We start from the raw sequence: 14,414 nt of genomic DNA, 5'->3' as shown, positions 1-14,414 counted from the left end.
TGTCCATACACTGCTAAACTTTATATCTGGTTCTGCAAAGCTGGCCATCTGGCTGACCCGCAGAAACCAAGTACAAACAGCGGGCAGTATGAAGCCGGTATCGGTTCTGAAGACCCAACTGCGGGTGGAACATGCCTACTACAAAATGATGGGCACTTTGCAGGTGTTCAAAAATATATGGGCTGTTGAGGAGGTTTTGTGCTCTGTGGGGGAAGATGGGGAGCTGGATATACATATCTGAAACTCTCTCTGTGTTGTTGGTGGTGATTGTGTTGTTGTTGTTGATGATGATGTCGTTGTCACCCTGAGGCAGGTGAAAGAGTGAATTTGTTTGACTCCTGAAGTGGTTCAATAAAGGGACCTTTAAACCAAAACCATGATCTTAGCAATTATTAGCATAAATGTGTGGCATGTGTGTGGCTGAGATAAAAAATAAATGACTGTACACCTGTACACCGGTAAAACTGGACACCTCTCTTGCAGTGCAATAGTGCAATAAAATGAAAATGATGTCATAGTAGTGAGTTTGGTGACAGAAGTGATTTATACCATGTTCATTGTTGTACATTCCTTGGTCTGGTGTGATCACATCATAAGATGTCTCATAAGTCTCTTTTTGTTTTGAAAGAGTTATAAGATTTGAAAGGATTCTAAACCAATCCTGAATCTGCCCTCTTGTTGTTGAGCCCCCCCCCAAAGATGTCATGGTCCTAAATCAATGTGACTTTGAGGGAGGGGGGTCCTTATTAAAAAAAAACCCTGCTGCCTGAAACCATCCAACACAGCCGTAGTTCAGAGGGAAATACCTGAAGGAAGGAAACGGAGACAGAGCGATGCTATGGGCTAATGGTTCAGCTTGTGAAGCAGTTTCAATCTCATATTTTGCATTAATTTATATCAGCCTTTCATAACCACAAATAGATACATTACCTCATTGCAGGTGTGTGTGTGTGTGTGTGTGTGTGTGTGTGTGTGTGTGTGTGTGTGTGTGTGTGTGTGTGTGTGTGTGTGTGTGTGTGATCATGGCAAGATGCTCTACTACTGTAGAGGGAACCAGTCACTGAAGTTGTTTGGTGATAGTCTTTGTGTCTCTGAACAGGTTTAGTAAAAGTGACAGAACCATAACTTTGCAAGATGCAGACGTGAAGCTTCACAGGCGTGTAGTTGTGATAAAAATGAAAGCAGAGTTTGAAGATGGGTGTGGGCTGACCCATGGTTAATGAGTACTCATGTAAAGATGGAATGACTAGTGAGTAGTTGTGGGTCAACATCTTAATGAGCATCGTGGCCGATGTGTTCCCATCGCCAGATGGTCTCTAGTTTCATTCTCTCACAGTGTAACATAATTCACCATTACTTCTTCACCTGAACACTTTATGATGTATTAAATGATAGTTTAATCCTTGGCCATCAGAACATATAGGACACAATAGAGTTGGATATCAGCAGTGGTGAAAAATGATACGCAGAAATGTTTTCATCTCATCTCACTTAGGAAAGACAAACCAAGACTGTTGGTGAGTTACGTAGTTACATGTGTTTGACAATGAGTTAACAAGGCAGGTAAGCCTATCTTAGTTCAGAAAAAGATGGAAACTTGAATTCAGATGGTGTACAGTTTTATTTTTCTGTTTAGCATGAAAAAAATGGCTGTAAGGTTATTTTCTTTGTTGACATTTTTACGAGTTTATTCTGTTGACTTATTAGACTACATTAAGCAGAGAACTTGCCACTCATATACATCTCCCAGCTGAAACTAAAGGGGCTAAGACACTAACACCGCCATCGTTTACGAAGTGGTATTATTAAACAGGATGGGCTGGGGCTAGCTAGTTATCAAGCCAACTTCGGGAGACATCCCTGCAACACAGTACATAGATGTCTTTAACATAAAGTCACCACTGTTGTTCAAATATTTTAAACCAAAAGTCTGGCCATATCATACGTACTGCCCCTTTAAAGGAGCAACCAGTCACCGGATGTGGCCAGTGCACAGGCACTTTCAGTTACTAGATACACTTTTAATGGTTTTAAAAGTGAATCGAATTGAAATTAGACTTTAAAGTGTCAACTAAAGGCAATCAGTAGGAACCACATCAGCAAACTGGTCTTCTTGTATTCTGATCCACAGCTCTCTCATTCACCTGTCTCAATTTTCATCCCTGAACTTGGGAGCAGTTGTGGCCTAGAACTGAAAAAACCTAGTGCATAAGTGCATAATCAGAATTTGGTTACCTCTGACTAGGTGAATTTAACTTAAAATAGTCCTTAAAATCTTACTAGTTTTGTCAAACCTCGCTTCATAATGCACAGTCAAACAACTTACTTTGTAAAAAGTAAAAAAATGTTTAATTGACAGCATGGCACGTTTCAAATCAATCAGCATACTGATACAGTAACTTCAGATGGTTCTACCCACAATTATCTTGAGGTTTCAGCCACACAATGAATTAAGTATTGCTTGTGTTTGACCCTTAACCTCTGAACATTAACAAGTGCAGCCCAATTTGACTGCTGACTTTGCCTTCCAGGGGCATGGACAGACATACAGCTTCCATCAGGTCCACCCACAGTGAGAACTGCCATTCCACTCTCAATTGTCTGTAGTGTCTGTCTGCTTAGGAGTACTCTCAGGAAGCCTTTCATGTGCTGTCCTCAAGACATCTTTGCAGTGTGCTTCACAAATCATTGTATTCTTTTACAACCAAACACGATCAGTCAGTCAGTATCTGTTTTGGTCTTGGCTGTGCATGTCCCTGGTCCATTTTATCATAGTCTCTGGAGATCGATAGAGGAATATCAGTTTGGAGTAAAGTTCCTCCTCCAGCTCCAGCTCACCTGTCTCTCGCACCTGAAACACACAAACATATTAATTTGTAGAACTGGATCACACAAACATGAGTTTCTAGAGGGGACATTCCATGCCATCAAGGACCTCCTGGTTCATGTCATGGATTTTCATGAAAAGAATTCATACTTGAAACTTGAAATCATACAGCTGTACTCTAAATACCTTTTAAGTTATGAATGGGTAGATTTTCGGTTATTTTGAGTGCCTGATATGTTCAGAGAAATGTAACTGGCTGGCTGAAGACTGTTAACACGGTTACAAGCATTACTGGGATTGGGACATATTGTAGCTAGTTTAGCACTGGTGAAGTGGGCTCCATAGAGCACCTTCCACTGCAGTAGGCCGTGCCTGGTGCATACAGACAAAGAGTGGACCAGTTTTAAAATGTCCACCCCCAAATCATGCTCCCAGGCGTTTTTAAGCAATGTGGTGAGGACTGGATTCAGGAAGCCATTTTTATTGTAAAAGATAGATATCAGTAGCTTTTGATCAGAATCGAGGGAAAAGGAATTGATTGGAGGGAGACAGGATGTGGGATTTGAGATAAATAGTAGTAGGTCATCAGCATATAGGGAAAGGCAGGGACAGGTGACTTCCTGTTATGCATACATTTCGTTTCTTGGACCTCTAATGAAGAGATTGGTTTGTCTAGTTCCCTGCTAATATTTTCAACAATTTGGGGGTATGTTAAGGAATCTAGGGAGTTGGGGGTCATTCAGAAGTGGTGTTGAATTCCGATTTATTGATATTAGTTGGATCGAAGTGTAGCTACCTTCAGACGATTCAATTTTGGTAATTAGTCTAGCATTGTCTCTAACATTGTCTGAACTGTCATAGCTGTTTCTCTACTATGTGTCATCAGCTGGTTGTGCTCTGAACAGAAGCATGGTCGGAGGTGGTTATAGTGTGGTAATAAGGCATTCTCACAGACATGGTTATCAACTAAGAAGAAATACATTTTCAGAGAATGTGTGATTTACGTGTTAAAATAATGAAAAAGCTCTACCATGGGGGTTTTGTAAATGTCCAGGGATCCAAAATTCCTAATTGAGATGCATAGTTCATCATTACATCTGCTGATTTGTATAATGTGCTTTACATGGGGGAGGTTCTGTCTAGACGCACATCCTAAACTAAATTGCAATCCCTGCCTATGATTATACGATGGCTGTCGGTGTTAAATGAAGACAAAGAAAGGAAACAGAAAACAACATACACTTGTGACCACAATTAGGGCTAATACACACCTAAAATAAGGACTAAATTTGAGCTGTTAAACTCACAGTTTACAGCTAAATCTAACTTCTTATTTCTCTTCCTCCATAATAACAGTAATTGACCCCTTTTAGTCACAAAGAAATAATCAAGTGAACATTAGGTCAAGAAATATATCAATAAAAGATAACAAAGGCAATTAAATCCTTGAGTAAGGCACATAGACATCAGTGGCCCTATAGAGAAATTAATGTCACTGAAACGCTTAGTATGTATAAGGCATTAACATCCATCATGAGGTAGAACTGTTAATAGTTGTGGGAGCGAAACTCAATGTGTGCCCACTCCTTGAAAAGATAAAAGATCCTTCAATGCATTCTTGAAATATTGTCCTAACAAGATTTGAAGTTACCTTGATTTTTGACCTCCAATGTAATCAGTTTATCCTTGGGTGGAAGTTGACATTTGTGCCAAATTCAGAACCTGCTTTACCAGATAACAACTCATTTGAATGCTTGGTCCTTCTGATTGCATCTCCCTGCCACTCTTTGGGGGATTGGCAGGGGCTGTTTTTCTTGATTTTAAGAAAGCTTTTGATTTGGTAAATCATGATATTTTGCCAAGTTATCGAAGCTCATCTGCTGTTATTAAATGGATAAAATCATAGGTAACAGATAGAAAACGATGTGTTTGCATGGATTATAATATTTAATACATTTATAAAATCATGTAGGTGTACCTCAAGGTTAATCTATAAGATCTATCAGCTTTAATGGTCAATATGTGAAGTTGTTTGCTTAACAAACTTGTGTCTGCACGGCAATGTTAATAAAACATGTATGTATGTTTTTATCCAAGTCTGCAACTAGAGATCCAGACTCAGATGTTAAAGTAGAAGGGGGAAGACTGTGGTGCATAAGTTTAAATATTTGGGAATAATAACAGATTCACAACGCACATTCAAAAGTTGCCTTAAAAAAGTTGTGAACAGATCCAATTCAATTTGGCAAATTTCAGACACATCAGGAATAATTTAACTACGAAGTAGAGTTGTAGATCAGTGCCATTATTCTCTCACACATGAATTATTGTCTCAAATTCAAAGTCAAATTCATATCACTGTTGTACTTTTTTTTTTTAAACAAATGTAAAAATATGACTTTTCAAACTGGGAAAACAAAATCAGATCTGTAGATATTTTACTTGTGTATGAAACTTTTCACTGTTCCCAATGAATTAATGGCATTAATAACAAAATATAATTTAATCTGCCAGAGCAACTAAAGGGAGGGTTTTAAAATAACATGTAAAAAAGTACTTGTGGGCCGTCATTCTTCTCATATCGAGCACCATACCTACAGAACCACAGAATATCACATCCTTCAGCCCTTCTCCAAATCTCTATAACAGTGGTTATTAGAAAATCAAATATGCTGTCATAACCTGGGATAATGGGATAATGTCTTTTTTTTTTTTTTTACCAATGTCAACTTGCTTTTGTCTGTACTTGCACTGTTTTTTCTGTGCTCATATGCTTGGTGCTTTTGTCTGCATTCCGGTGCTGATGTGCTTTGTTTGTGCTATATGCTATGTGCTTTTATCTGTGCCACTCATTTGAAGAATTCCCATAACGCATTCCTGAGAAAACGTTACCTGAGGTTCAGGTGACCGTTGACCACCAATATGTAATCACTTCATCTTGAGTGTATATAGATATTTGCGCCAAAAATAACAAGAATAATGAGACAGAGTGAACATTCTGTGAACAGTTTGAAGAAAAGCCCTAAAAGCGTTAATGAGATATCGCATTCAAAAGAATGGTACGGAAGAACGGCCCTGACTATCGCCTGCAGAGGCATAAAAATGACTCCCCGTTATTAATGTGATTACTGTCACCACTGAGCAACAGCGTTTTAAATGAAAACATGTTGTCAAGTTCTCTTAGGGTTTCTGGGATGTTCAGGACACATTTTAACGCAATCCAGTGAAAAATGAGCAATTCAAGGGAAATTTATAATACACATCAGAACAAATCTCAAAAATTATAAAAATTTGTTCAGAGGGCCAAACTTCCAAAAAGAAGCTGGAGCACAGTTATATGATTTTGTAAGGTCCCGTGAATTTAAAACAAGTTTCTACATGAAATAATTTTTTTGGAGAAAATCCACAACATGACAAGTTCTGGATTTTGGGTGAGAAGACAACATAGTGACAACCCGGTGTTTTTTGACATATTATTCAAAGGAGACATATTATGCTCATCTTCAGGTTCATGTTTTCTTTTTGGGTTGCTAATACAATTGGTTTTTATATTTTAGCGGTCAAAAACCACATTGGGTTTCTCATACTGTCCAGTGCTGCAGTATGGTAAATACACAAGTACAGGAAATGCATGCACTGTGTGTGTGTGTGTGTGTGTATGTGTGTATGTGTGTGTACGCTCACTAACCAGGAAAATGTCTGTGCAGAGCTTCAGGATGCGGTCCACACAAGGCAGCTCCTCAAACATGATGGAGTGGGAGATCTCGCTGAAGAAGCCGCGTACAAATTTCCCAATGACTAAGACCACAGACACATACAGACCCATGATGCTGGAAGGAGAGATTGTAACAGAGAAGAAACAATATGTTTAAAATTGAGTAGGGTGAGAAAAGGCACAAATAACCATGATTATTAAATGACCATGATTATGCTATGATGAAACAAATAGAAAGCAATATATAGTTAATAAATATAATTGAATGAATATGTATATATCCAATCCATGCTGTTAGTGAGGGCATGTTTCTTACCCATATCCAGCCAGAAAGCCCAGGCTGGGTGGACTGACTTTGTCATTGAATATGACCATGGACAGAACCCCACATGACGAGGGTTCACAGCCTGCAATGGCAATGTCCCACCACTCTGGGTTCCCACTGCCATTAAGTGACCCTTCCCTCATCAGGGACAGGGTTATATTCAGGAAACCATCATCATCGCCTGGAAAACAACCAATCAGCTGGGTTAAAACAGACACTTTGACATATGAAAAGCAAACACTGGTATCCAGTTTGACACTATGTCTATGTAGCTATGTAGTATGTCATGTCATTGTCCGTAACCGCTTATCCCTTTCCATGGGGTCACGGGGTGTTGCTGCTGGAGCCAATCCCAGTCTTGTCTCAGGGCGAGGGCAGGGTACTCCCCGGATAAGTCGCCAGCTCATCGCAGGGCCCTCACTGATGAGCAATGTGGGGTTCAGTATCTTGCTCAAGGACACTTCGACATGCAGCTCAGCCTTGCCCGGAGCCGGGATTTGAACTAGCAACCTTTCGATCGCTAGTCGACCTGCTCTACCCACTGAGCTTTATTAATGAGTGGCCTAATATTTCCTAAAAATGTAACTTCTGACTTGATCCTAGTAGAGCTGCTATTGTCTAAATTACTTAGTAAAGAAAGCAGCCATTAACTCATTGGAGTTGTCCTTTCAATTACTATCTAGTCTGATCCAGGAAAATATGTTGCCTGTTTTAATATATTTCACATTAGGAAAAAATCTTATATTGTACAAATCTGACAATTTCTGTCAGTGAACTCTGACCTTTTTGGAGCTGGCTGACTGGTTTGGCATCAGCTCCATTGGGGGCTCGGATGTAGTTTGGGAACATATTGGGAACAAGCCTGGTAAAGAGAAAAGACACTATGTAAGACAGACCTCTAAGTATTAAGTAAACACAAAGCACATCTATTTGCATAAACATCCTTCCAGAGAATACACCTACACAGGCTCAGTGCGATTTCCCACCAGTAGCGAGGCCAGATCTGCCCTGACTGGGTTTCCAGGTTCCAGGTCTATTGAGTGTTTGTCAAAGGTGTGTTCCACTGTTCCACCTTTACCCAGGTCTCTGTCAGGGAGAGAAATATTCAGACACAATCAGCTTTGAGAAGAGACATATCATGTATACCCAGTAATATCACTGACATAGCAGAATATCTGTGTAACAGAGAGAGAAAGTAAAGGCTACCAAAATTAATAGTTATCCATACAGTCTTGTATTTTCTTATAGGACACTTGTCCTTTCAGTTATACTCAAAATGTATTATATGTACAGTATCTTGTAAGGCTGGCACTAAAGATTAACAGGCAAAAAATGTTGACAGATGGAGTTTGTTTGTTGTAACTTAATTAAACTAAAAACTAGTGACAGGTTGTCAGACTCAGCCATAACTTCTTATTATCAGTATAGTGATATAGTGTACAGTCCCCAATGGATGCAGTATCTTTGTTCTTTCAATGTTTATCGTGGTTTTCGAATGTTTTATCACATTAAAAAACGGCATTCTTTACTCAGCCAGAGTCGTGGGTAGCAACACACAGCACCCAGGCACTGATTCCAGACCTCATACCCCAGGAGCACTGACTGAAGAATTAACCTAATACATGTGTTTTGTGTTGGGGGAAACTGAGGCACCCAGAGGACACCCGCACAAGCGTGGTGATAACATGTGAACTCCACACAGAAAGGACCTGCCCAGCCAGGATTTAACCTTCTTGCTGTGTGTAGGCCAACAGCTTTGCAGATTTTGGGAGACAAATATAACACCCCTGATTTCACATCCCTGTTAAAAATGAAAAAAAGTGAAGAACTGGCCTTCACCTCTGGGTTGCATTCTATTTCCTTGCATCAAAACAAAAAAAATTCCAGTAAAGGTGTGCCAACAACATTTTAGCAACCACGTATATGCAGTATCATTTGTGACACTGTCATTTGACACAGCCAACTATCATCTTCTGCATGCTCATGTTAGTTTACAATTACAATGAATTTGATTACAATTGTGCATAATGTATAAAAGTATAATACCATTCTGTAACAAGGAGAGCAAAGGTTTTACCTCTGGAAAGCCCAGGCCAAACGTAATGTTAGGTCAGCACTTCCAAGTAATTCTTTAATGACTTCTTGTCTGCTGGGCGGGCTGATCCTCCATACTGATCCTGAGCTACCTTCAATCCTGGCCGTCACAATGTCCTCGTAATTGTAGAGGGTGATGAACTGCATGGCTACCTAGATGCACATACAAGCAACATTTTGCATTAAAAACAAGTATATAGAGAGGCAGCAACTCAAGTAAGAGACACACAGATCATGAGAAAATTCTATAAATCTCTGTGTTTCTTTGAATATGCAGCAGTAATAGCAGAATGAAAAGCTACAGCCAAACATTTTTTAATGGGGACACCCATGTTAACATTGTCTAGAGACAATGTTAGAGCCTGAGTATTCAATAATGTTGCCCATGGGCATGTGAGGGAGCAGGTTATGTCTGTTTGAAATGCCACATTTGGAGAAGTTTTTGTTAAACAGGTGACAATGATATAAGAGGTAAAGACTCAGCAAGAACCACCAGCCTCACTTACTAAAGACAGGGTCATGATTTTAAAGGTGATAATATTGGAGCAGTGACAAGAGAAACCATGTCAGTGTGTATATTGAGAAGGGGACAAAGCACTGTGCCTTATAGTATCCCTGTTGAAAGGAAGTGACACTTTGACTCCTTCTCTTGCCATACGTATACATATATTGTGAGAATGCAGAGATATATAGTAATATATGGAAGAACAATTTAAAGTGGACTGTATATGCAGGAAACTTTAATGTCTATCTCTTCTCCACAGCAATTAAGATTTAGGTGCATGTTGAATAGCATCCAGCATATCTACATTTCTATCAAATTTTACAAACTGCTGAGAAAAATAGGTGAACGCTTCAATTTAAGTGTGCAGTCGTGTACCACAGGGATAAAGTTGGGAGAATAACAGCAAAGCAAGTTCCAGAGGCAACGTGTTGTTTTGAGCTGCTCATGTCACTGTCGAAATGCTTGATGTGAAATAAAATCAAACCCCCTGTTTTCAGACATCCAAATATCAACATTTATGATCTGATCTGAAAAAGGTGCAACTGGTGTAACCATACTGGATGTGATGCTCTGAAGCCGAAACATGTACATATGAGGAGCACTGAGAATGAGAAGAGGGAGGAGAAATACAATCGTGCCATTCTTTGACCCCGCAACATTACGGGAGTGGGATGAGGGAAAGACAAAAAGGACGAACCAAATAAGTGGGTGTAAAGAAGCAAAAAGAAGGGGTCAGGTGATTGGGAGGAGGGTTAGGAAGAAAGGAAGGAAGTAAGGAGGGAGGGAGATGGCGGTGCTCTGCAGTTGCGAGGAGTTTTATTGATAGCTCATTTGAACAGATAAGAGTTTCTACACCCTCCCTAGAGCCTACAACAGCCAATGAGTGATGCATAGACAAGTAACCCACTTTCTCTTCTCTCTTTCTCCTCTCTTCTGAGTAACTTACATGGCAGCTTCCATATTATGATGCATGATTATTGATGCCAATTAAATGTTAAATCCTGTGGTATATCACTTATTACAGTTCTTAAATCCATAACTTCAAAAATATGCAAGTTTACATAGCATTTTGCTCTTCAAACAGGCTGTTTTTCTGCCTGAGCACCTGTTTTTGACTATTCATATGCACAAAGTCGGAATATATGGAAAAAAAGGAACTATAATAACTTTTTACCCGTTACTGTCAGCAAGGGTGTTTTGAAACCATAATATAGAATTTCTTTTGCCTGGATAATTCGATTTTCATTGACACTGTTAATAAAATTTTACTTTGAACATGTAAGACAATGCAATACAATGGAGACCCATGTTTTTTTTCCAGCAACTAGGGGCATTTACTCAGGCTCATTTTTGCATTAACAAATTTGGTTAGAAAAATAAATAATTCAGGTGATGTTCATTCTCCTATAGATTAGAGAGAAAAAAAATCAGTGTATAACCTTTCAAAAGAGCCGAAAACCATACCTGTGCTCCAAATGATTCAGTAAAAGCTTTGAATTTACTTTGGGCTGGACTGTGATAGGCCTTTAAGGATCATCTTACTTATATTTCCATGACTACGAGCTGGTTAAACACACTTGAGACCTATGCATGGAGCCTGCCAGAACTCACAGGACTAGCCTGATAATTGTTTATACCAACAACAGCACTCAGACAGCAGGTGAGACAGAAAGTAGTAGAACATATAGACAGACACAGAAATTAAAGTGCAATCAGTACACACTGCATTGTCTCCAAACTTTTTGGTGAGTTGGTCATATTCAGCCTCTGTGAAGGGCTGGATGGACTGCTGCTGCACACTCATGGTGAACAGGGGCTAAACAGAAACAAGGGGAAAAAATGTTATTCACATTTTATATAAAGTGTCTGAGGCAGCAGTATTTATTGGGCTGCTATGTATTTTCATTATTGATGTATCTGTAGATAATTTAAACGATTAAAACATTTTTATCATTTTGCCTATCAAATGTGAAAAATTCTAACTCCTGGTCCCCAGTTTGTAACACTGGCTTTGTATAGTCTCCAATCCATATGTGACAACCCTGGATAGATCATCCGGCTGTATTACTGTACTAGATGTATTCTCCAAGCAGAACCATAAATGTATTAAGCAGCCATATCCAAAATAATATCTGGATACTGACAGTTTGTGAATTAATTTTACACACTACAGAGACATTATAACAAAATGATTATATATATATATATATATATATATATATATATATATATATATATATATATATATATATATATATATATATATATATAGTTATAAATAACTTTTCATCAACATCCATAAAGCTATTTTTGAAGTTTTGTTATCAGATTATATTAGCTGCATTTCAGCTCCTCTGTTGCAGTTGTAGCTCGAGAGTGGTCATAACTTGTGCAAGCCTTTTTCATTTTCAAGAGAAGCGCTGATTACCTCGTATCCTCCCAGCTTGACGGTCACTGTGACATCGATGGGGTGGTTGACCACGCCCACCACTGATCTGACCAATGAAATGAAGAGAAGAGGAAACCAGATGATGCAGATCAAGAAGAAGATTATGAGTCCACCCATGCCGTATTTCACTATCTTCTTCTTCTTCTGCCCTTTAGGCTGCGGGTATTTCTGAGGACAGAAAATGTGTATTTTTAGAGAAAATAATTTTTAAAGTGCTTACCTGTAATGCTACACAGAATTTGAGGGATCCACCATGTCACCATGATGACACCATGGTGTCCCTCTGAACCTGGAGGAGACTCACAAGGCCAATCAGTCCCAGGTGAGGTGCCAGACTAAGAGTTTATGTATATAATAAATCAGGTTGCATTCACTTGGTTCAAATATTTGGATTTCATTGGTCTATTACGTTATTAACAATACTAAAAGTTTAAAACACTGTCAGCTTTCCTGAGAGCCTCTAATGACTCAGCAGTATGATATCTGAAATTATCAAATGAACCAGAAGGACAGCACAAAACATGCTTGTGTATAAAGCACACACAGGCCCTCTAATTAATGAAAAAGCCCCCTCACAGTCACAAGGAAGACTGTGATGTAGACAATTATTTCATATTTTTAGGTGATGACAGACTGTGAACAGAGAGCAATGCTGCAATGTAAAGTCTACAGTTTGCAGTGTCAGGGGCAAAGTTACAAAGCAACGCATCAAACAAACCATTTTATAAGATATTTCCAGAAATCGATTCTTCATGTGACCACTGTGGGCTTGCTCCAGCAGCATTAAGCCATGTGTTTTTCAGAGTTGCTGGGGAATATATATGTGAGTCACTTAAAAAGATGTCATTGCCTAGAAAGTGTTTTAAAGGAATATAAAGCTGCAGCAGCTAGCTTTGACACACTTTTAGTGTAATTTTGGCATGTTTAGTCCTTTCCTGACAGTTTTTTTGACAAATAATTTTTGTGAAAAGTTTAAAAACATTCAACATTTTAAGCTAGTTCTAAAATGGAATAATGACGTATGACTATAGGGGAATCTGTCATCCTCCAAGCTCGGTTTCCAAGAGGAGTGTGGCTCCTTTAAGACACAGAGCTGTAGAACCTTTGAAGACTTAATATAAGCTTACTTAACAACAAAACCATGACACAACAAGCCAAATCTGAAATTAAGACTTTTCTTGACTTGAATGACTATATTAATCCAAATATATTATGGGATACCCTAATGTCTGCTTAATTAAAGTGCAAGAAAAATTCCAACCACTCAACTTCATGAATGGTATAGACAAATCTCATGATTTATCTGGAATGTGAAAAAACCCAGCATTAAATACAGTACTCCCTAATCTTAGGGACTATCATTATTCTGCACATATAAGAATAATTTTGAGGCAAAATGGAAGGAGATGAAGAGAGAATGCAGAGAATTCCCTGACAAGCAATTATTGGAGACTCGAAATTAATGACAACACATCAAGATCATATGTGCCCCCTCATCTCTTTTACTTCATATATTTAGTTTTGCAGATAAGAAGCAAATAAACTTGTCGACCCAGTTGCAAGAGGTTGCAAGAGGCAGTAATCATCAGGAATCGGTTGAAAAAATCCATATGGTGCATCCCCAATTCCCCAGCCCATTGTTAATGTGATATAGTACAAAACAGGGTGACACCAGACTGCTTGACAAATGTCTTCATTTCCAAACACAATGCATCACCATTTTTGGCTGACCATACAAGTCCCCATGACCGTGTTAAACAGAACAAAGGTGAGCTCTGATTTCACTGGAGCCTGCCAAGCCATCACATCAACAGAAGAAACACATGCTGATGTCCTTAAACATCCAGTCTGGGCTTCAATTATAGTTAATCAGAGTCAGAATACAGTCTGTCCCAGATGAACAGCAGAATTAATGTTTGTTCATGCTACTCAAGCGAAGAACATGTCAAAACATCTTAAGTTTGGATTTAAATACTGAATAACTTTAAACTGTTCCGAGGAGTTACTGTTAGTCCCTTTTAACTGTGTGTTTTTTCCCCAAGTGCTGGTCTGCTGTAACATCACAGCCCTCACACACTCCATACCTTCTCTGTCTCACGGCTGCATTTAATGATGAAGATGTTGGCATAAATGTCCTCCACACACATCCAGTTTGACAGAGAGAGAGTGGTGTCAGTCCAGACCCAGTCCATCACTGCCCGCAGCTCCACCAGGAACGGCACCAGGCGGAACCTACACACACACACACACACACACACACACACACACGCTCAGCATCTACATCATGCTGTCAATATATTACACGATGAATCTTGAAATGGAAGTTAAACATTTTTACTTTTCTTATACAAGTATACACATACATAATTTATAGACATGTTGCTGACAGACCTACATTTATTGTTACATAGACTCTTTCCACCTCCCACAATCGTACAAAGAGAGTGTATAAATCATATAAAGTTAAGGTGAATATGAATGATAGAATTTTTTAAATCA

The 14,414-nt window shown here is 38.9% G+C and overlaps 1 protein-coding gene across 1 annotated transcript in view; it reads right to left on the bottom strand.

The window, feature by feature from the left end:
• Positions 1–1,597: 1,597 nt before the first annotated feature.
• Positions 1,598–14,414, bottom strand: part of piezo1 (piezo-type mechanosensitive ion channel component 1) — a 102,425-nt gene continuing 89,608 nt past the window's right edge. The window contains exons 46-54 of the mRNA XM_037123909.1: positions 14,000–14,147; positions 11,895–12,083; positions 11,190–11,282; positions 8,945–9,114; positions 7,831–7,953; positions 7,650–7,729; positions 6,859–7,048; positions 6,516–6,657; positions 1,598–2,851 (exon numbers count right to left, since the gene is read on the bottom strand). Of these exons, the coding sequence (XP_036979804.1) occupies positions 2,723–2,851; positions 6,516–6,657; positions 6,859–7,048; positions 7,650–7,729; positions 7,831–7,953; positions 8,945–9,114; positions 11,190–11,282; positions 11,895–12,083; positions 14,000–14,147 (1,264 nt within the window). The 3' untranslated portion in view covers positions 1,598–2,722. The remainder of the gene's footprint in view (positions 2,852–6,515; positions 6,658–6,858; positions 7,049–7,649; positions 7,730–7,830; positions 7,954–8,944; positions 9,115–11,189; positions 11,283–11,894; positions 12,084–13,999; positions 14,148–14,414) is intronic.

This window comes from Acanthopagrus latus, chromosome 15 (genome assembly GCF_904848185.1).
Source record: "Acanthopagrus latus isolate v.2019 chromosome 15, fAcaLat1.1, whole genome shotgun sequence".
Taxonomy (NCBI): domain Eukaryota; kingdom Metazoa; phylum Chordata; class Actinopteri; order Spariformes; family Sparidae; genus Acanthopagrus; species Acanthopagrus latus.
The sequence above is the reverse complement of the archived record's forward strand: the minus strand, read 5'-3'. Positions and strand labels throughout refer to the sequence as shown.